At 37.2% G+C, this 22,783-nt stretch overlaps 1 protein-coding gene across 6 annotated transcripts in view; it reads left to right on the top strand.

Moving 5' to 3' along the window:
* Nucleotides 1-1,047: 1,047 nt before the first annotated feature.
* DPH6 (diphthamine biosynthesis 6) overlaps nucleotides 1,048-22,783 on the top strand; it is a 214,742-nt gene continuing 193,006 nt past the window's right edge. The window contains exons 1-4 of one of the 6 annotated variants that reach the window (XM_061998613.1): nucleotides 1,048-1,336; nucleotides 5,351-5,445; nucleotides 5,637-5,708; nucleotides 7,789-7,982. In XM_061998613.1, the coding sequence (XP_061854597.1) occupies nucleotides 1,314-1,336; nucleotides 5,351-5,445; nucleotides 5,637-5,708; nucleotides 7,789-7,982 (384 nt within the window). In that variant the 5' untranslated portion in view covers nucleotides 1,048-1,313. Of the gene's footprint in view, nucleotides 1,337-1,882; nucleotides 1,970-5,350; nucleotides 5,446-5,636; nucleotides 5,709-7,788; nucleotides 7,983-22,783 lie in introns of those variants that run through there. The other 5 variants (XM_061998617.1, XM_061998612.1, XM_061998615.1 and 2 more) reach the window with 5 other exon arrangements.

A 22,783-nucleotide genomic window follows, 5' to 3' on the forward strand; every position in this document is an offset into this window, starting at 1 on the left:
CTGAGGCATGGCACCTGTCCCCACTCACCCAGTACACCAGGCTCTGGCAAGGGTGAGCAACAAACACAACACCAGTGGTTTCCTCTCCATTTTGGACCCATAGGCCCTTTGAATCAAAGCCTGGATAGTTATGGGCCCTCAAACCTGCAATAAACTTTCATGAGCTGAACTGATCCACGGGTTTCACCTATGACTTAGGCAAAATAAAATTGTGTCTGCATTCAGTGACTGTGCACCTGGGTAAGCTTCTCATTGATTCACCCTACAAAGCTACAGTGGTGTCTGTCATACACCTAACAGCAGGATAGCTCAGATCCCTGTCTCAATACAGGGACCACATGGCAAGACTTGATTTTAAGTCTGCAGAGCTGAACCCGAGGGTGCTGGTGGACATATTATGCACCAGGTGGGGCAGCCGAAGATCCGCGCTCCCTTCTCCCCCTGCTCCAGCACCTCTTTGTGTGCTGCTGGGGGACACTGTGGCAACTCGGAGCGGGTCCCCTTCATCAGCCCCGCAGAGAGGGTCGAGAGGAGAGTCTGAAGGTGAACCTCTCTCTCGTCCAGCGCCCCGCAGTCTGCCGTTGGGCCACCTGCCGCGTGGCGAGCACCTGCCTCTGCCAGCTTCGCTGAGCAGCTTCCCAGGGCGTCTTGGCACGCCCACGGCTCCGGGTCCGGCAGCCGCGACTACGACTGGTCCGGGCAACTTCTGAAGCCCCATAGCATTTCCTTCCCTCTCAGCGAACTCTCCTGGCCTCCCCTCCCCCAGGCCGCGGCTTCGAGGGGACGGACCGGCCACCTCACTCGGTCGACCCCATTATGTACAGCAGTCGCTCAGATCAGGTCCGTTGCTGTTCGCAGCAGACAAGAAGGAAAAAGACATGAAGGGAGTCGCAGCAGCTACCCCGGGTCGATTTCTCGGCCGCGCCTGCCTCACATGGCAGCCCCAGCAGCGGGCTGTGTGCCTGGGCCTGCTGGCGCGGTCGCCCTGCCCTCCATAGGCGTCCCGCGCGCTGCCTCCGCGGCCGCACCATCCCCGCCCTTCTTTGGGCTGCGCCCGGCCGCCGCAGCCTCGGCAGACGCGGCGGGCCGCGGCAGGGGTAGCGGATCGCTGCTGGGCACAGAGACGCGGCAGCCTGCCGTGCCTCTCGCTTGCTCAGGCAGTCTCCCGGCCTGCCCCAGGAGGAGGGTCCACTGAGGGGAGGCGGTCAAGCGGTAGCAACCGAGGAGCCGGCGGCGTGCCCAGCCCAAGGTGGTCGGGCTGCTTCCCCCTTGCGTCTCGTAGTTGTTACACACCGCCTGGGCCTGTGAGCACCATGAGAGTAGTGGCCTTAATCAGGTAACGGGCTGAAGGAGCGCCCTTGTGGACGAACAAGGGGCGTAACGTCACGCGGTGAGAGGGCGCGGGGAGAGGCTGAGCCCGCCTTGGAGCAGCCGACGGGTCGCGCTACACCCAGCGGAGCCTGGGAGACCTCCCACGTCCCCGGCTCTGTCCGCCTGTGCCGTTCCCTCTCGCGGTCAGGCGCTGACGGTGTCTTGCTGTTAGTCGTCTGCTGGCTCTGTCCGATGCCCGCTGCCCGGATTCCTGAATGCCGTGCGAGGCGTTCCCTGCCTGTACGCAGGGTAAAGCTGTAACGATTTCTTTTCTGCTTTTTCCCTATTCCTGGGACGTTCAAAAACTACTGGGCTCTGTTAAAAAAAAAAAAAAAAAAATCCCACTCAGAATTATCGTCCTTGATCACCTTCTTCCCATCATCCCGGTGACCCGAGTTAGCCCATCCCCAACCGCGGCGGGAGGCGTGCCGCCCGGGCTGTGGGGTGGCGGGGCCGAAGCCGGAGCCGGGGCCGCCACTGGTGACCTGTAGTGAGGGGAGGCGATGGCGGGAAGCAGTCGCCTACGTGTGGGTGCAGAGCCTTTGCCGTATGCCCTTCGGTTATAGGGAGTTATCCTCACTTGCAGTTGAATTTCCAGGTGCTTTTACTTTCGGAATATCTTAAGCTCTCTTACAATGAGTTTTCTGAACCCTTAACAGCAGGTTTTACTAGTGTGTCTTGTGAAGATCTCATTTTGCTATTTTTAAAAAAGATTAGGGTCACTCATTTAAGTAGTTGCAGCTGGTTACAGCCCTGTCTATCGGGTAGCTGTATGTGCTCTCCACACACTCCTGCTACTTTTAATCAGTTTCTGCACTTCTTGTAAATGGTGCCTTTTTTTTTTTTTTTTTTTTTTTTTTTTTCCCCTTGAAAGTTAACATTTTCTAACAAGGACAGATGTGCTCTTTTCTTGAGAAATAATAGTTAATTAAAAACTATCAAGCTAGGAAACCTGTAAATGTAAAAGGATCGTGAACAATTTATTTTTATTTTTGGGTGCAGCAACTATTTGCTGAAGTCTTAACATTTAATGTATTTAATTCACTCAGGCAATGTCTGATATCAAACCTTGTTGAAATTGCAGTTTAGCCGCAACAATTTCAAATCATTCCAAACATCATCCAAAGAGGAAAAAAATATAGCAAATATCTACGCTTTTCAAAATTTGCTTAAATATGGAGTAGGAAAATCAGCTTTGGTGCTTTTTGTTTTTGTAGATACATTTCTGTCTTCCAGGTTTATTTCTTTTTATATTCTCAGAGCAGAGGAATGTGTTAAAAGGCAGGATGAAATAAAATCCGAAAACCAGGTTTCTAACATGATTGCTATTTTAATGGGCAATTTTACAGAGATGGATTTAGTTTCAGTAGTAGTTTTAAGGAGAGTTTTGAAGACACGTCAAAGTGTCTGAAATCTTTGTAACAGAGCTAGCCTCAAATATCAGACGGAAAGAAGAAAATTGCTTCTTACTTTTGAAACTACTTTAACCTGTTTCTTTTTCTTCTAAAATATTAGCCATATTTAAAGTTGATAGTCTTGCTTTAAGGTGTATTTGTGGGATAAATCCTGTATTGTGTTGTGTGCTAAATCACAGATATTTTAAGCTAGTCTTCAACCTGAAATACAATGTTTTTCAACTCCCTAATTCTAGAATTTTCTTTTTGCAAGTGGTTGACACTTGTCAATAGAAAAGAATTTTCCTTGGAAGTCTTGTATAGACCTCTATCTTTATGGTTACTGTGGGGATATTTTGGTTTTTTTTTTTCTTCTGAGATTTTGTTTGTTAGTAAGACTACCTATTACCATACTTGTGTCATTGTCAAAACTAACCCTGACTAAGGCCTGTCTTGATACAGTTTTCTACAAAAAGGCTAGCGATTTATTTTCTGTGAGGAGTCGCCAGGTTACCCCAGTACCTGCCTTCATCTCTCTTCTTATGCTTTTTAATTTCTTTTTGGTTACAATCTATTACCTAAAAGCCAGGCTGGAACTGTACTGAGTCTGCCTCCCACAGAATGGGCTGTCTGGCTTCACTGTTTTTAAGAGTAATATGTTTTGCAGGTAGATTAGAAGGCCTTACATGTAGGTGGTTTTTTGTTCTGTCTCTGGATATGGTCAAATTTTAGAGCCATGGTAATAGGAATACAGAAAATGAGTAACAGTACAGTAGCATGTAATCTAGTGAACACTCTACAGATTTTGATCAAGTAATTGGTCATCAAATGTTAAAAATCTGAATGTAGCCTCATCTTAACAATCTTAACATGTCATTTAAAAAATAAATTATTTAAAATATTAATAGAGTTATTCTAGTGTTCTTTTAATTTTGATTGTAAAAAAATATTGAAATGCTATAAACAGCATAGGTAATTATCTACTGTCATGTAATAATTTGTCTGAAGTTATGTTTGAAGTTGAAGTCAGAAGTAGTGGGAGGCTTTTAGTTTTAAGAATTAAGTCATTCAGAAAGAAAAGAGCCTTTGTTTCATTACAATTCTGTTAAGCCTGAAATTTCGCATTATGAAGTGAATATACATTTTCAAGCTATCAAGCACAATGTCGAGAATTAATGAATGTACGATTTTTAATATTTTTGGTCTGTTTAAAGGTTAGAAGAAAGTTGTAGGTGTGCATGAGAATAATGTCAGATAGAGATGGAACTTGAAATTAGGAATCTATTATCATTTATATGTACTTCCATAGCAGTGAAACAGAAGCAACTGCTTTGTGAAACTGTGAAGTCTGAAAGAATGCCATCTTACTTATATGATTTCTACTTTAGGTTTGAATTGTACAGTGAATTAAGATCAGCTTACAGAATTTTAGCATCGATTAAATCAGATATTGAGAGGAGTAGTGGTATGGTTACCTTCCTGTAATGCTCTTTCAAGCTCTTGCATAGAGGGCTAGATAAATGGGAGCTTTATGTTGGAAATGATGAGGAAATTTGTTAGAAATAGTGTGGTTGCAAGGAAACCCACGGTCTCATTGTAGGCACTGCTTGTTCTATCCATGTCTCAGTGACTCAAGGCAAGATGCAGTTTTACAGAGCTATTCTAGATTTCTCTTCCTGCCTTGGACTGATTTCTGTGCCTTGGCATTTAAAGAAACACAGAATCTCTATTTGCAGTTATAGTTTGAAGACTGTGAATCTGAACATGGATTTTGTAAGCAGTATGTATTCTAGAGCACTCTTAGTTTTAATTTTAGACTGTTGTATTTCTTTTAATAGTGATTAAAATCCATCAAAAATACTATATTTCAGATACACCAGAAAAACAGGATTCTTTCCTTCCTGGTAGTGGAAATGTTCTGTCGTATCTTGTCTGAATGTCAAAATTAATTGTATTGTCTTTGTCAGAGTATTTCTTTTGACCTTCGAGAAGAATATAGTTCTGTTTGATTTTCTTTTGATTTTATTTGCAGTTATATGCAGTAAAAAATGTGTATGTTCAATGCAATGTCAGATGAACCTATTGCCTATAATAATTACATACTTTGAGAATGGGAAGTACATTTAAAATGTTGAAACTTTAGGCAAAGTATACAATGAAGGATAAATGTTATTTTTAATGTGACAATCTTCATGTAAAAAGATTTCTAATGCCAGCAATACTCTGGAGCAGACATTTTCTTTATCCAAGTTATCTAGTAATGAGTAGTTTTTCTCTGGAGTAAAAGACAGTTGTTGAACTGAAAGGATTTCAGTTTAAGTGGCTGTTCTTCATGGAACCTGTCAGATTAGTAATAAGACACAGAACTGTATGTGTTTTATGGATACTGTATGTAAGCACTATACAAATATAGGAAATGTTGTGTGGTGAAATCATCCTTTTACTACTGCTATTTTGCACCTTTTTTTAAATTTCAAACCTTTAGAACCAACTCTGATTATATGAATTTTTAAGTACTTAAAAGTTATAAGGGGCTAAAACTTTTATCAGTACTTTTAATTGCCACTATTTTCTTTTTCTTACAGTGGTGGGAAGGACAGCTGTTATAATATGATGCAGTGTGTTGCTGCTGGGCATCAGATTGTTGCTCTAGCCAATTTAAGACCTGCTGAAAACACAGGTATGAAAATCACATCTCTTACAGGTGATTTTTTAACATTAGAAACAATAGAGGTACAACTCTGCCCGAATTAAGTTCCTTTATGTTTTTTTATATAGTTTTGCATATTGAAGGGCAATCCAGAGATCTTAAAAAGGGGTGGAAAAAAAGAAAATACTGCAGAGACATATTAAATGTATTTTTCCTCAAAGGAGAAAAAAACTACAAGAAGATGAAGATCAGTAAAAGAAAGGCCTACACAATTTGCAAAAGAGAGGATACAGGTATTCTTGATGGTAAACAAAGACATTGTGTGAGTTCTATTGAATGCAAATAGTAAAAAGTGGCAGAGGCTATCATCAAACAAAACAAACACTGTATTTCTAGAAGTGCTTTAAATTAGCATAAACCATTTCAGCTGCCCTAAATATTCCTCTTTTTTGCTGCTGCTCTTTCATTTTTAGCCTTGTATATCTTCCTCTATTATTCTAGCCAGCATTTGTGATCTGGATTGTGAAACTAGTCACTATTGGAATTGACCTTGATGCACTTTTTCTCTTCATTTTAGCTTGGACCAGCTTTCTGATAAGTTCTTCACAGGCTGCACCTAGACATGTTTCTATGAAAGAAAATGGTAGAAATTCAGGTAGTCTAAGTCTAAGTAAAGTGAGAGAGTGAGCTGAGTATGTCTGTATTGGACTAGAACATAAATGAAACTTCAAGGGAGACTTCCTTTGATTGAAGAGAAATGGAAGTGGGTTGTTTTCCTGTTGGTAGGGGAGAATGTTGAAGTATGTTAACATAGGTGAACTGTTCAGCATATGTTTGACAATATCTGGTAACTATATGGTAGGAAGATACAAAGAAAGTGAAGGAAGAAGGGAGCTGCTATACAAATGCATCATGGATGGAACTGGCAAATGGTACAGGAGCAATTTATTTTCTCGGTAGCTAAGACATAGTCATCTCTAATCTTGTTGAAATATGTTGTCTTTGAACTAATTTATTCACATCAGAAATGTAGAATATTGTCATTTAAATCATAAAATACTCTCTTTAAGTGTGTAGTTGGAAATTTTGTGGAAAGTTAATTGAGGTGCTTCAGACAATAGTGGATTCTATACCATTCATTTTACTTTATCTTGTAGCACTTCTTGCCTGGAGAGTTTCAATTAATAAAGAAACTGTGTATTCTGAACTGAATATCAGTTTAAAGACCTTGTTACATTAATGTATACTGAAAACCAAGTTACCTTTTAATTCAGTTCTGTTCATCTAGGTTGGTTAGTTGTGATTATGACTTTGGAATTGCATGTTTTGAGCAAAATGTATCTGTTATACGTGACCTAATTGTTACATCACTAATTAGTTATCTTGATCAATGTTAGCCAACCTTTTTCTTTTTCTTTACAAGATGTGCTACATAGGTATACAGCAGAAGTGCTTATGTATCTGTGTAAATTAAGTCAAGTTCCAGTATTACAAATTAGCATTAAAATAGTAAACTGTGTTAGCTTTTAATAAAGTGTAGATTTTACCAATAATGAGGAATTTCTTTGTCAATATATTTGGAAAAAATCTGAAAAAATTATATAACCTTTCAGATATGCTCATATATATTCAAGCTGTATATTAATATAGTTTCAGTTCTACTGCATGATGTCTGCATTTTAACTGTTTTTGTCTTAACTGCTATCTACAAACTGCTTGTAAGAAAATTCAGTTAAATTTTTCTCCTGGTTAAGGAAATAGTAGCAAAGAATTTATTTCATTTCAAGCTTAATTTTTAAAAGGAGTGAATGTATAAAGGGCCTGGATATTTTAGGAGATTTCCTTTTCTTTTTGTATATTAAGCAATATCAAAACATTATAGAAGCCTATTTTTGTTCTACTTAAGCAGAAATAATCTTTTCTTTCTTCATTACCATGATGACAATTTCAATAGTACAGTTTTTGGAAATTTGACAACCTATTGCATATTTTTAGTGTTGCAATGCATTCTAAATTTCTTACTCTGAGTATGTTGAAATGCATTTGGGTTTGCACCTCTGAAGTATGTTCCTGTGCAGAATGAAATTATGAAATTTTTTGATGAAGCAGATAGGAATACCAAAGAAGAAATGCACACTATATTTCCCAAATAGGCACTATGTTTGTAACAGATGCCTTTCTCTCTGTACTTCTATTGGATGGAGAAATCTTTTTTTTTTTTTTTTCCTTTCCATGTTTATAGAGGTATTGTGACCAAATGTCTGTTTGTGAACTGAAAAATATTAACATATTTTCTCAGTGCTTTGTAGTATTGTGATTATCTGTGATTATTGAAATAATGTACATAATATGATTGTTTCTTAATTGCGGCAGGGCAGACTGACGAATTGGACAGCTACATGTATCAGACAGTAGGACATCATGCCATTGAACTATATGCTGAAGCGTTGGATTTGCCACTCTATCGTGGTTTCATAAAGGGTACCAGTGTAAATACTGGAAGAATGTACACCAAATGTCAGGAAGATGAAGTAGAAGATCTTTACCACCTTATAAATCTTGTTAAGGTATGCTGATAACAGTGAAATAACGAGGAACAATTATTTTGCTAAACTCATTTATGAATTTAAGTAAATAATCCACTTAGGTATTCAAGGAAAGCTTTTAAGAGTTTTGTTTTATTTCTATTATTTTATTATAGTAATTTTTATTATTTCCTTAGGTTACCAGAGGAAGTGGTTGAGTCTTCATCCCTGCAGATAGATATTTAAAAGACATGTAGATGTGGGGCTTATGGACATAGTTTAGTAGTAGGCTTGGCAGTGCTAAGTTAATGTTTGGTCTCAATGATGTTAAAGGTCTTTTCCAACCATAGGTGGTTCTATGATAATTCTATAGAGTGATTTGTAGAGGTTGTAAATGGAATGTGCATGTCATGCATCACAGGAATTGAAAGAAATATGGTACAGCAGTTTTATCTTTGAACTGTGATATTAGAAATTGGAAGGATTGGTATTTGCTGTCTCCTAAGCTGAATGCCAACAATTTTCTACCACTGGGTAAGATAATAAATTACTGATCGATTTAATAAAGAATGTGCAGATTATTGTCAATTAAGATGATACTTCCATTTTTGATTCTTGCTATCTTTGGAGAAAAGGATGCCTGACATAATTTTAAATCTTGACAAGTTCTTCTTGAAAGTTTGTACATGGTAATTACAACTATAGTTGAAAGAGATGTTACCAAGTTTTCTGGAACTAAATAACTATTTCTTTCATATCTAGAAATTTTAATTTTGCTGTCTGATATTTTAAAGACAAAAATATTAACAATATAATGACTTTAAATTAGACTTTGGATAACCATGTCTTTACAGTCAAATCTATGAAATTCTGTTGCAAAGGTTTCCATAGAAGCCTTGCATATTCTGATGAATAATAGCAAAATTATCAGGGGGATGTAAACTATGGCAGCTGTAAGTCTGTTTTTTTAAGTTTTAAGAAAAAGACTTTTTTTCTTATGTGTATTAACAGTAGCTTTGAAAGCTTTCTATTTATTTTTTTTTATAACTGCAATTTTGTAGCTTTATGATAGGACAAGGGGAAATGGGAACAAGCTGGAACATAAAAGGTTCCAAAGAAACTTCACTGTGAGGATGATGGAGCACTGAAACAGTCTTCCTAGATTAGTTGTAGAGTGTCCTTCTCTGGAGACATTCAAAACCAACCTGGACACGTTCCTGTGTGACCCACTCTAGGTGATCCTGCTCTGGCAAGGGGGTTGGACTAGATGATCTTTCGAGGTCGCTTCCAACCCTTTAGATTTTGTGATTCTGTGGGAGGATTTTGCTTCTTCCTGAGATCTCAATAGTTTTAAACAGAAAGCTCAAAATGCATTCTGTTGAAGAGAGGAGAGGATATCTGCAGAAACCTAGTCAAAATGCATGCTTGAGTGGATGTAATTTCAAAACATTGTTCAAAGTACCGTAACTCTGTTTTTCTGTCAAATGCTTTGGGCCCAAGGATACGAGAAAGGTGTGTCTAGATCAAAGTCACATGGTGTGTCTCACTTTCCATTTCTAAAGCCCAGTTATATTACAAGTACTTCTTAAGTTAAAACAAACCACATTTGAAAAACCAGTGTAAATTCAAAAGTATTTGATATTTTAAAAAACAATGTTACAAGAACAAGATTGCTAAAATGTTATATATTCCCCTGCAGTGCTGGAACACTCAGGATGATAGTTCTGTTCTAGTTCACAGTACTCAGTGATATTGTCTACTGAAGACTGTAAATTTGCTAACAAACCTGACAATTTTATTGTAACAAACCCAGATGATTGATAGTTATGAAGGAAATTAATAGTTACTTTTTAGTTGACAGTTTTAGATTTTGTATTCACTATATACTGTGGAACATAGCAGAGTATTTATATGATGACTTAATGTGTCTTACATTGGAGTCCTCACTTAATAGAATACGCACTTCGTGAGATGTGTAAATCCTGACTCTTACGAGTAGTTTAAAGTACTTTCCATGTTACTGGATAGGGATCACTGATATCCTTGTTTGTCCATTTTTGTGGCTTTGAGTATTGGAGACTTTTCTAGGAAAGCATGTAAGCATTAGATTTTCTTAGTTACCCAAATTATCCTTCTGGGTTTTATCATTGCACTGCCTTTGAAACCAAGGAATGTGTGGGAAAACTCTGTTCTTTCATTTTAGTGCTTGGAAAGACTGGAGCATGGAGGTATTTTTATGAAAATTCCCTACAACATACTTCTCAATATAGACATGTTTTACTGCCTTCTGCTCTTTTCAATGTAATTATGATATGTCCAGATAATACATTGATGTTTTAAACAAGTACATGCAGAAGTGGCGTTAGATGGGTTGAATGTTGGACTGTTCTCTTTATCTCTCTTTTGGAGAAGTTGTAGCAGCTTCCATACTATATGCACCAGTGCAAGGTAATTTATTTCAGTTCAATTTCAGTAGGCAGTTCTGTCTCCTTTCAAGTTTCGTGCCTTATCTCCTATACTCCATGAAGATTTTGTCTGTATTTGGTGAGTTACCACTGCTGGGATAATTAGTACAATTCTTAAACTTGAGTTTTTTCATATTTTTCAATAATATTTTTCATTACTTCAGTTTTCTGAAATTCTAAACATTTGTTCCATTTATAGTGTATTTGTAATATACTTCTCTGTGGTTATTATAAAGCATGCAAGTTGATTGTCAGTGCATTTTCAGTTTTGACATGTTATTTCTGTCAGATTTGTTTTTGTGGTGCACTTTGTGGGTTCAGAACTTGCAAGCTTACAAAAAATCCAAGGAATACCCTGTCCTGATTTTGCCCCATCAGGGAACAAAAAACCATGATTAGCCTCAAGTATCAAACACCTGAGAATTGCCAAAGGGCAGGGAGAGCTTAATTGCCACTTATGGTCCAGGACAAAACAGACAAGGCTACTGGGCTTGGGAAAGAAAACAGAAAATAATTTAATCCAACACCAACTAAAGCATAACCATAAAACCCCAAAACGTAACAAACACAAAACAACACAGAATGGTACAACAATGAAGAGTACAACCAGCCCTTTAAGACCACCCCTCCCCTCTTCCAGGACTCAGAGCCTGGTCCTGGTGTCTTTATCTCCTCCCACCCTGAACAGCTCAGGGGGGTAGAGAATGGGGGTTTCAGTCAATCTATTCCTAATAGCTTCTGCCATTTGCCTTTCCTCAGGGCAGGTGGGCTTTGCGCTGGTCTTCCCTGCAAGTCCATGGGGTATCTCACACACCCAATATCCCTGCATGGGCTGCTCAGGTGTGCGTTCATTCCAAAGGCTGCAGCTCCCTCTGCCTCTTGTGTGGGGCTGCTCTGCCGTGTGCAGGCTCTCCAGCACGGCCTGTGCAATGGCTGCCTCCCCACACAGTCCCTCACCCGTCCGGGTGCACTGCTGATGGCTCTCAGTCCTGCCATGGCCCTGCGTGGGTTGCAGGGGTACAGCCTGCATTCTCGCCACAGCTTGCAGAGGAGTCTCTGGTCTCGTGCTCCTCCTTCCTTCCTCCTTCTCTGACTGTGGGATCCGCATGGTTGCCTCCATCTCACTCTTAAACCTCCTGCCAACACTTCAAATTCCTGTCTATAGTGATCGCAGAGGCGCCAGATTGGCCCAGACGGGCCAGAGATGGGTCTGAACCCAGGAACCGCGGGGAGAGTCCAAAAGCTTTTTACTAGGTCTTCACTGCAACCCCCTCTCCCTGTTACCAAGCAAAAGCTGCTCCTTGCTACCCTTGAAACAAATGGATATATTGGACCTCAGGACTGAAGGATTATTAAATACGATGGCATCCATTGATCATCAGCTGAAAAACTACATTTGATGTTGGATATATTGGATACATGAAACATTTGAATAATTTGCTTGTGTCACTGTTTCATTTTACCATGGAAGCAAGAAAGAAAATGAATTTTCTGAAACATTGGTCACATTCTGGAGTCATAATCTTGTAACTCATTCATTAAGAGTAAGTAGCATGGATTTCAGTTACAGCACCAAAAGTGTACTAATACAGTGTGAGAAAATAGTTATATTTTAAGGACAGGATCATGATTTTGGAATGAATCCAGATTAATGTTTACTTGAGACAGGAAGTATTCCTGTCCAAGAGTTACGATTACAATGGCTGTGTAATTTTAGATGTTACTTAAGGTGTTATTTTGTGTCAGAGAAAGTACTTTAGCTGTGCAGGTTTGGGTGGAGTAGGTGTAACTACCAAAGATTTGGAATTCTTCGGGAAAGAGTTTGTCAGAGTATGAGATAAATGGATGAAATACAAGATTATTCTGTGGCTTCTGAGTAGAGATTAATTACCTTACAGAAGATAAAGCTTTCAGTTCCTCATTACTGATAATGGTCTTCCATGCTAATGAAACACTCTTCCTTTCGCCCTTCCCCAGAATTTAGATGCTGTGGCCAGTGGGTAAAATGAGTTCTTGGGTTCGATTTGATAACTAACTTTCTGTGGCTTTTGTGCAGCCAGACATCTAGATGCTTCCATCAGGAAAAATACATGAATAAATGTAATGCAATATTCTACTGCTTCACTGTCTTCACTCCTATAAAATGCATTTAAGAGAAACAGTATTTAGAAATAGTAATTTTGCTTTTAGGTGTCCATTTTACTCAGCTTTTGATAGTCCCCATGGGTAGTGAACTTCAGTGGTAGTATTTACATAGGAAGGACTAATAGTGTAACTCATACAAACAAGATTTGCAGATTTTCTTAGGAGTCTTAAAAATCTAAAAATTGTTAGTTATGGAATCCTTATTGACTTAAAGAATCTATAATCTGATGACCTCAGTACCCTGTTCACAAAACTGTTTTTGCAGTTTTAAGTTCAAAGTAGGTGTCTTCCCCCTCTTGCAGATGGGATTCAAAGAGTACAGAAGTGTGCAGAACAGTTCTGTTCTAGTCATCATTTCCCATATTTGCAGTTGAAGAAAACCCAATATTTTCCCTATTATGATTTGAATTATTTGTAGCTATATCATAGAATCATAGAATGGTAGGGGTTGGAAGGGACCTTTAGAGATCATCTAGTCCAATCCCCCCGCAGAAGCAGGTTCACCTAGATCAGGTCGCATAGCAACATGTCCAGGCAGGTCCTGAAGACCTCCAAGGAAGGAGACTCCACACCCTCCCTGGGCAGCCTGTTCCACGGCTCTGTCACCCTCACAGCGAAATAGTTTCTTCTTATATTGAAGTGGAAATTTTTGTGTTCCAGCTTCATCCCATTACCCCTTGTCCTGTTACTAGCCCGACCTCCTGATACCCACCCTTTAGATATTTATAAATGTTAATAAGGTTTGCCCTCAACCTCCTCTTCTCCAGACTAAACAGCCCCAGTTCCCACAGCCTTTCCTCATATGAAAGATGTTCCATTCCCCTGATCATCTTGGCCCTGCGCTGGACTCTTTCCAGCACTTCCCTGTACCTCTTGAGCTGAGGAGCCCAGAACTGGACACAGGACACCAGATGAGGCCTCACCAGGGCAGAGGAGAGGGGGAGAAGAACCTCCCTTGACCTGCTGGCCACACTCTTCTTGATGCATCCCAGTATGACATTGGCCTTCTTGGCCATGAGGGCACATTGCTGGCTCATATTTAGCTTCTAATCAATCAGGACTCCCAGGTCTCTCTCTGCAGACTTGCTCTTCAGCAGTTCGACCCCCAGCCTGTACTGGTGTGTGGGGTTGTTCCTTCCCAGATGCAGGACTCTGCACTTGTCCTTGTTGAACCTCATGGGGTTCCTCTCTGCCCAACAATCAAGCCGGTCAAGTACCCGCTGAATGACAGCACAGCCTTCTGGGGAATCAGCCAGTCCTCCCAGTTTGGTGTCATCAGCGAACTTGCTGAGGGTACACTCTGTCCCCTCATCCAGGTCGTTGATGAGGATGTTGAACAAGACTAGCCCCAGAACTGATCCCTCTGGAACTCCACTCGCCACAGGCCTCCAACTCGATTCTGTGCCATTGATCACCACCCTCTGGCCTCTGTCATTCAGCCAGCTCTCGATCCACTTCACTGTCCACTCATCCAAGCCACACTGCTTGAGCTTTCTGATGAGGATGTTATGGCAGACAGTGTCAAAAGCTTTGCTTAAGTCAAGGTAGATGACATCCGCTGCTCTCCCCTCTCAAAAATATATTTCTCAACATTTTTGAACAGGATTAAATTGTAGGAAGAGGTATACTGAATTGCCAAAATAATTACTCCTTTTTTTTTTTCCCTGTATTTTAAGATTATTTTAAATCAACAGTACCATGCCCTTCATGGTTTGGTAGTTTATCTATAATTCAGCAATTGAAATAATAACATCAGTATTGAAAAAACATTCTAAAAAGTCTTCAGTGCCCAGTTAGAGGAACAGTGATAGGTAAAACAATGGAATTTATTTTTTGGTCCCTCTACTACTCATGTTGATTAAATGAACATTTGGAGACCATAGCTTTTAGCACATTTCTTTCTGCCTTTAGAGATGAAAGTTAAATGTGAACTTTTAGGAACTGTGTGAAATTGCTACCTACACTGACAAGAAATAAAAAAACTATGCTGCTTCTTAAAGTAAGATATCTTTTTTTGAGACAAAATATTTGCTGTGGTTTTCCATGGGGCACAGACTAAGTTCTACCTTTTATAATGACAGATTTTTATCTATGAGAATTTAATTGTCCCTTTTCACTCATCATGTTAAACTATTTTTTTTTTATTTAACTTGTTTTTTTTTTTCTTTTAATTAATTCTCTAGTGGAGTTCTGTAGCTTCCTCCACTTAGGGGATGACCATTGTCATCAGCAATGAATAAGAGTGTGAATTGAGGGAAGAGAGTAAGAAGTAATTGCATAGTTGTCAGTGCTTTAAGCAGTGCAAAAATAATTATGCCTCTTGTTCCTTTTGCAAGACAGGGTTTGTTTAGTTGTTTGGTTGGGGTTTTTTTGTTGTTGTAGTTTTAATTTTAAAATGAGATGGGAACAATGAATTTTTTTAAAGAACAGGATGCTTGTCATTCTCCATGTCTCATCTGAACTATTCAGGAAGGATAATTTTTTAATTTTTTTTTTCCCAGAAGGAGATCTTGAGCAACATCTTTGAGATGTTTTCTTACCGTGAGAAACATTAAGTTTTATGTAAATGAAAAAAATCACTTTTAGGTGTGTGGAGTTGTTTTCACTCACTCTTAGCCCTGTTGTGTTAATATTGAATAAGCAGAGACAGACTGGTGGTGAAAGATGGTAAGCAAGCCTGAGGGCTTGATCTGGTTAGCTTTAAACCTCTGATTGCCAGGTTTTTCTAATTTCCGTTTTCCAGGGCATCTTTAATGTGACCTTGCTTGCTGAATATGATATTCTGGGTTGCAAGATTCTCACATGCATTTAGAAATGGGCAGCCAGGCATTGTTTGCAGGACACCAAATGAACCGTGCACTTGCAGCAAGTTTGATAAACACACATTTCCTCCTTTTATCAGTGAGATTGCAGAATGAGTTTCCAGTTTTACTCATTCCCTTCAAAACTTTTCCTGTTTAAAAACTGAATCTCACTAATTGAATGATGATACATTCTTGGATTTTGTTTTGGTTTTTTTGTTATTGTTGTTTTGAATTCAACTTACTGGTCATGGACTCTTTATTTCAGTGCCTACTTTGACCAGGTTTGGCAGACTTTCATACAAAAGCTTTCCACGTGTTCAGCACAGAAAATGTTCATCCCTATCAATGTAAAGCGAATGCTAATTAACAGTAATGACTTCTAATCACTTTGCTTTTATACTCCTTTAGGAGCACTGCTATTATCCAATGTAGTTAAGTGAAATGCTTGTATATGAATCAACAATGCTGTATTTCTTCTTGCAGTCATTGCTCATAATCAAGCTTTGAATAAATTACTATTGAAAAAAATTATTTTAATGTTTTGTGTTGCATGAGGAGAAAAGAATCTCAAATGTCTTATTAAATATCTTGAATATTTAGAGAGTTATCTGTTAACATTTTGGCATTCGGTATTGTCATTAAGTGGAAAAGTACATTAACATGTTTAAGTGAATTTTGTAAATGTTATCAAAACCTTTTTCATGGTTTGAATTTTATTTAAGTGATGTGCATAGACTCAACAGCCTCAGTAACAGCCCTATTTGGGTCCAGTTTCATGTCTTTAGGAATGAATTATAATACTTCTTAGTTAAAATGCAGTTAAGTTTCATGTAGAACAAATATGTATTTTAACATATATATATTTAGTAGATTAATATACATTCCTTTTATTAGTAGTGTGTATCTAACATACTGTTAGAGTTGTTTTATGTGCGTGCAACCTACTTGGCTGCCTGCAATCACATACACTTCAAAAGGAGAGTAACAGTAATGCTAGTGAAATTTTGTTAATATCTGAAAAAAATAAAACAAGGTGAAACTTTATTTTAGCAAAACTAAACAGCTAGAAGCAATGCTAATAAGAAACAAGAGCTAAACAGATTACTAGACAGATAGGATGTTCAGTAATCTGAAAATTCTGATTTAGAAACACAATTAGCCTAAAGACAGAATATATACAAATTTTAACTTTAGTGAACTTTTCCACTTTGCATATACAGGGCCTGTTTGGAAGCCAAAGATAGAAAAACCATGATGAAACCCATTTCTGACGTGCACATTAGTTTTTTGTTTTGTTTCCCTTTTGTTAACACGTTGCTTGAAACAGTTACTTAGATTGCTTTCAGGTGAATTCCAGGTCTCAATGTTTGTGAAGGAACTAAGCTTTTGCTTGGTAAATATATGTGTTGTCTGTTTTTAAAAAAAACATATTGGATTTTCATTTTCTGTAGCAGTTTTCTTTCATGTCTTTGCATGCTTCAAGACACAATTCCTCCACAGCTACTATCACAGTTCTTGTGCATGTGGATGTGAGTGAGTATCCACAGGCACCATCTGTGGTTTTGATATTGTCTTGTTCATTCATTCACATAGCTGTAGACAATTTTTTGGTACATTTTGTTTGCTTGAACATCCTCTGTAAAAATTTCTGTAAAAATTCTTTGGTTTATTATAAAGTTATTGTCTAAATTATTTAGAAATTACCTTCCATATAGCCTTTCCTCTTTAAGTGAGAATTTGAGTGAATGTTCATAAAAATCCTATGGTTTTTTTTGCTGTAGTACTGCAAAGCATGCTGCTTGTGAGTTTTGCCACCACATTGTTGAAAAACAACGATACCTCCAGTTTATTTTAAATGGGTGGTACTATCCATATCATTTCAGTACTTGGGTTTCTTACTTGCATATTCATCTTGCTTTTAAGGATAAAAATCAAAAATATAAAAAATTATTTATCTCATTCACTGCTGAGGTAACTGGCTGTTTTTTATTATTTGCACTTCTCATTAGGCAGCAGTAATATATGTTTTAAAATTTATTAGTGTTTAATGAAACATAATTGGGGTTAGTTCCAATAAAATGCAATCAAGGATAGGAGAGATTTCATATAAATGGACAGTAAAACATTTATTAAATTCATCTTAATAAATATTTTTCTCTCTGAAGTTTATTCTTTGCGTAAAAATAATTTTTCTTTTTTATACAATTACAAAGGTATTTATACTGACTTCTTTATCATACACCTGATATGAATGTCATACATACAGCAATTGCATGGTTACATTATTTTCAGCTAGGCACTTAGTGTTTCTGATCAGCATATTTAAATGTAATTCTACTGGAAAGACTGGGATTTAATTTGGTTTATATTACATCAACGTTACCATTTTCAAAATGGAATGATTGATTTGTAGCTGTCATTATGAGAAGAAATAAAAATGGAACAGGCCTTTTACACTGTAAAAAGTCTGTGGAGTATGGAGCTATTGTTTCTATTGATAAATTCTGCCTGTGATAGAATTGCATAACAGTCATCACTCATTTTCATATTGATTATGAGCAGGATTCCAGTAATAGGTTGCTGTTTGCAAAGGATAAGGCTGCACTATGATTAGTTACCTTTTCCATGGAAAGTACTACAAAGGAAAATGCCAAATGTGTGTGCTGCAGTATTTCTATCAGCCTGACAGTCTGTTATGTGAACTTTTTTTTCCCTTCAGAAGTACAGCTCCAGTCTTTTTGCTTTACTGTTGATTTAGGTTTAGTGCATTTGCATGCTTTTCTCTTAACTCTGGATTCTTTCTTTAGTTATTTAGTTTTCTGACAGGCTTCTGTTCTTGGGTCCTGTCACCACTGTAACACTTGAAAACTGATACAACAGTGCCCTCTGTAGTTTCTCGCTGCGTGGTTACTACCTACAACTGGTTTTGAGCATTCGGGTAAAGAGCGGGAAGTTTACACTTATTTTTAGCTCAAACAAAAGCCCTATTTATCTTAAGGAAACATTTTGACTTCTCACTGACTGTTTTACATGCAAGAAAGGGAACAAAAGAGACTGTTCTGAGTCATCTTTTAGGTTTATAAGCTCTCTTGTCATTACCTAGTGAAAATCTGAAATTTCATCAGGCATTCAGAGCAGTTGTTAAAACTGGATGGGATTTTCAGAGTTGTGTAAGCTTTCCTGGCATTTTTGTTTGAAGTGAAGCTTAAAAAAAAAAAACATTTTAAACTTACTTCCTTTGTGCTTGCTGCTTTTCCTAAACTAGGTCTTGCATGATCTGCCAGGGACTAAAGACATTCTCACCAGCAGAACACCTTAACCTTTATTAATGATATTGTTTTAATTCACACGGTGACTGGAGTAATTGTTGTTCATTAGCACTGATTTGTCTCCAAAACTCATTTACAATTTAGATTTCTCTTTTACCTCATTATAGTTTAATATGCAAATAACTTTTTATTATGTCTTTTATGCACAAGTTGTTGTATGGGTTCAGTATTGAACACACATGTTCCTCACATTCGCATACATCCACATTCACACTCATACCCTGCTATTTGAATATTATAAACTACAATAAAAAAGCATGACCTTTTTAAAAAATAAATGCTTTATCTACAATTAGTTTATTCTGTAACAGCATCATAAAAGTCATTCTATGAAAAGTTAAGTGCTTTATTTTATGATGGGGAGTGTTAATGTATGTGTAAAACACACTCTTAAAGCACTTCTGTGAAATGAAAATCGTAAGTCATTGCAGTAAATTATAGTTAATAATGTAACCATTGATGGCTATTTAAAACATTCCTGTATCTCTAATGATTTGTGTAAAATACATGACTGCCCACATGCCTTAGTTCATTTGGATAGATAAATGCACTGGCCATTTTTTCTGTGTAACAAGTGATAAGAATTTTGGTGGAGTAAATAGTATGTCGCAAACCACTTCCTGCAGTATTTGAGATCTGATAATAAATTACAAAGATGACTAATTTAAAATTAAATTAAGAGGTGAGATGCTTCAGGATTGTGGTCTGCAGAAACTTTGATTTTTGTCTGCCTGTTTTATGAGTAACTTCTCGCCTGTAATCATGTGAAAACTTTTTAACATTGGATTTTGTATACTGAAATGTTGCTAGAGGAAGCTGCTGTTGTGGCATAATGTGCACTGGCTAATCCAGAAAATACTCCCTGTTCATTATCTAGTGACAGAAAATGATTACAGAAATTGAAAAGGTTGAAATTATTCTGCTGACAAAAAGTAATGTTAAATTTATAAATTATTTCATTCTAAATTTAACTGGAACACTGAATAAACCATAATGCTTGCACTGATTGCATAATTGTCGTAAATCTTCAATATTGGGTGGTTTTTGTTTATTTTTTTGTTAATCAGCTTCTTCATGCATGTCAGTTTTTTTAATGGTAAAGTGAATATTTAGAAAAACAAATAAGGTGTATTTTCTTGAAATGAATTTAGCAATCATAATTAAACATGATTAAAATAGGGATGTGTAGATTGCGTCATTGGAGGCAATGAATTAGAGCTTTACTGTCTACTGAGAGCTGGCAAAATTTACTGAGATTGGGCAAAGAAGTGACAGAGCAGCCATTGCAGATGCTTATAGGAAATGTCCTCTTTAGTCCACATACTTTTTAAAATTAAAATGTCAATGTTGATTTTAGCTCGTTCTGCAAGTGTTACTTGCCTCTAAAATACCACATCTTTTTTCATATAGTTGGATTATGTGATCCCTATCTGAAACGTCTAATTAAAAAGAATATACATTCAAGATAAATCTTTAGGTGAAAATAAGATGAAATTAAGTTGTTTAAGAATGATCACAGAATCACAGGATAGTAGGGGTTGGAATGGACTTCTAAAGATCATGTATTTCAACTGCCCTGCTAAAGCAGGTTCAGCTAGATAAGCTCACTAAATAATTTTCAAATGTAGTTTCATAATATCTGTGCTGATGCAGTGTACTTAAGAGTGTTTCTGGAGATCATCTTAATTATAATTTCTAGTATTTCCTTGACCCTGAAATACCACAAGATGGCAAGAGTGAATGTTAGGAATGTCTTTTTTATAAAAAATAATGAAAACCTGTTCTGATTTACTTGATTAAAAGATGTCTATGCTGTAACACTATTTATAAAAAGAAAAACAAATATTGCAGTCTAAAATGAAACATTTGACATAACAAAAGAAATACTGTTTTTTCTTACTGGAGGTGTTTATAAGAGCTTTTGTTTATGATCCCAGGGTGGTCTAAACAAGTAAATTTAAGTTTTAAGACCTCAGATTTTTTTAGAATATTCTTTTAAAGACATTTTTTCTTCTACTTAAGGCATTCTTTCTTTCTGTGGAACTTGATCATGTGGGAGAGAATTTTTGACAACGTAATTTTAAAAAAATATATTATTTAGGTTTTATTTAGTTACTTGATGGCCTATAGTTTGGGATTTTTAACCATGGCAAGTATCAATAATATTCTCAAAATGACTATGAATTGTCAGTAGATGAGGAGGAAGGGGGTACTAAAATCAAATGGACACTTTGAAGTATTTTTTTTACTTACCTATTTGTTCTACATTCCTTGGCATCTTGTCTTGCTGTCTTCTGTACTAGCCACAACCACTGTTTTGTTTTTTTCTTTTCTTCTGTTATCCTACTTATATAGTGACTTGATAAGTTTGATATATGTCTGATACATTTAATGGGTTTTGACCTTTTGGTTTTTTGTAATGTACTTTTGGTATTCAAAACAGCGATATGTACTATTGCGTTTCAGGAAGGCACAGTTTATTACAGAATGTCATCCAACTAGATGTGTTAAACTCCCTGGCATAGCTTTACGTTCTTGCCTTTCCTCAGCTACTGTGTTTTGTGACCAATGTACCAGCATAAAGAAGGATTAATGTCCACAGATATACAGTATTTTGTAGAACTTGATTTTAACCTGTAATGTTTGTGATTTTACAGAGCTAAATATCTGTTGCTTTATAACTGCTAAGATTAATTTCCTTATCTTTCCTGTTCATGTAATGATGTTTCATTCTGCTACAGTTCAATTTATAAAGTTCAGTAATTCTTTTTGCTTTCACATTCCTTAACTTTGTTTAGGCCCCTACAGGTCTCCAGTAATGTTGATTGTTTTGGGCTACAATAACCCTTTTTACCACCTTTAGCATTAACTTTATCCTTTGGAGACTAGTCTTGTTTTCTTAGGAAAAGTCTGTCAGTCATTATTTATTACCCACTTGTCACTGTGACTTACTTATTCATTGCTTACATCACCATTCTTGAAAGTATTGCTTTACAGAAGTAGTGAATGGTGCTGTGAAGGAAAGATCAATAAATGCTTTAAAAGGAAGAGTTACACTGAGATTGTGATCTTCGTTTTAATTCTAAATCTATGCTATTAGTTATGAGGTGTTTTTTGTATTTTGACATCAAGTACTCTATTTCTCAAAATGGAAAGATGTTATTGTGTTAACTGACTTTTATGGAGCAGCATGACTTCAGCATTTAAGTTGTGTAATGTCTAGTTTTCCAATTTTCAATACTTAGTGGCTTTTCCTCTGGGCTTATCTTCTGAACTGAAAGTAGTTTCATTCTGTAAGAAAAAGTGATAAATCATTTATATTATAAAAGAAAAAAAAAATTAGGGGGTTTTAATACTTTTGTGTAATTGCACAAAGAGAGGAGAGTATGTGTTTGAAAGCATCAGTTGGAACATAGCAAACATCCTGCTTTTTTCCATGACTATTTAAATTGCTTTCAGAGCCTGATGGCCCATGCTGTCTTTCCAGAGCATCTGATTTCATCTGATGGTATGATGACTACTGACACCTCTTGAAAGGTGATTGCTCTAGAAAGTGATGTGAATGTATAATACTAAATTTATTGTATTGGTTGCCAATTCAGGCAGCTGAGAATTTGAAAATAGCAAATGCAAAATTTCATGGTCCCTTCCTATTGTCTCGTGCTTCAATTAATCTGGAAAAGCAGATATTACAATCAAGATTATATCACAAAACTCACTGGACCGAAACTAAACTACAAGGTTGCATGGGCGTGTGAAGTTTCCTAATTGTTTTTATTGATTGATTCTGCAACATTTTTTTCTTTCAATATTTTGAAGTAGACATTAAAAAAGACCTAAAACCAATGTGCACACACACTTTGGACTAGTCACATGAGAAAGCTGGAAACCTAGAGTCACCTTTGTAGCAGAAACATGAAATGAGGACTACCACATCTAGCTGGCAGTCTGCTTTTATTTCATAGGTAGGAAAGAGGTTTCATGGGTTAGATTTTTGTATTCATGTGATGATTGGGGGTTTCATTGGGAATTTTTGTTTGGTCGATTCATTTGTTATTTTACCTTATAGTTGCCGCTTCAGCAGTTGGTAGGTATTCTTA

The sequence above is a fragment of the Colius striatus genome, chromosome 6 (assembly GCF_028858725.1).
Source record: "Colius striatus isolate bColStr4 chromosome 6, bColStr4.1.hap1, whole genome shotgun sequence".
In the NCBI taxonomy this organism is placed as follows: domain Eukaryota; kingdom Metazoa; phylum Chordata; class Aves; order Coliiformes; family Coliidae; genus Colius; species Colius striatus.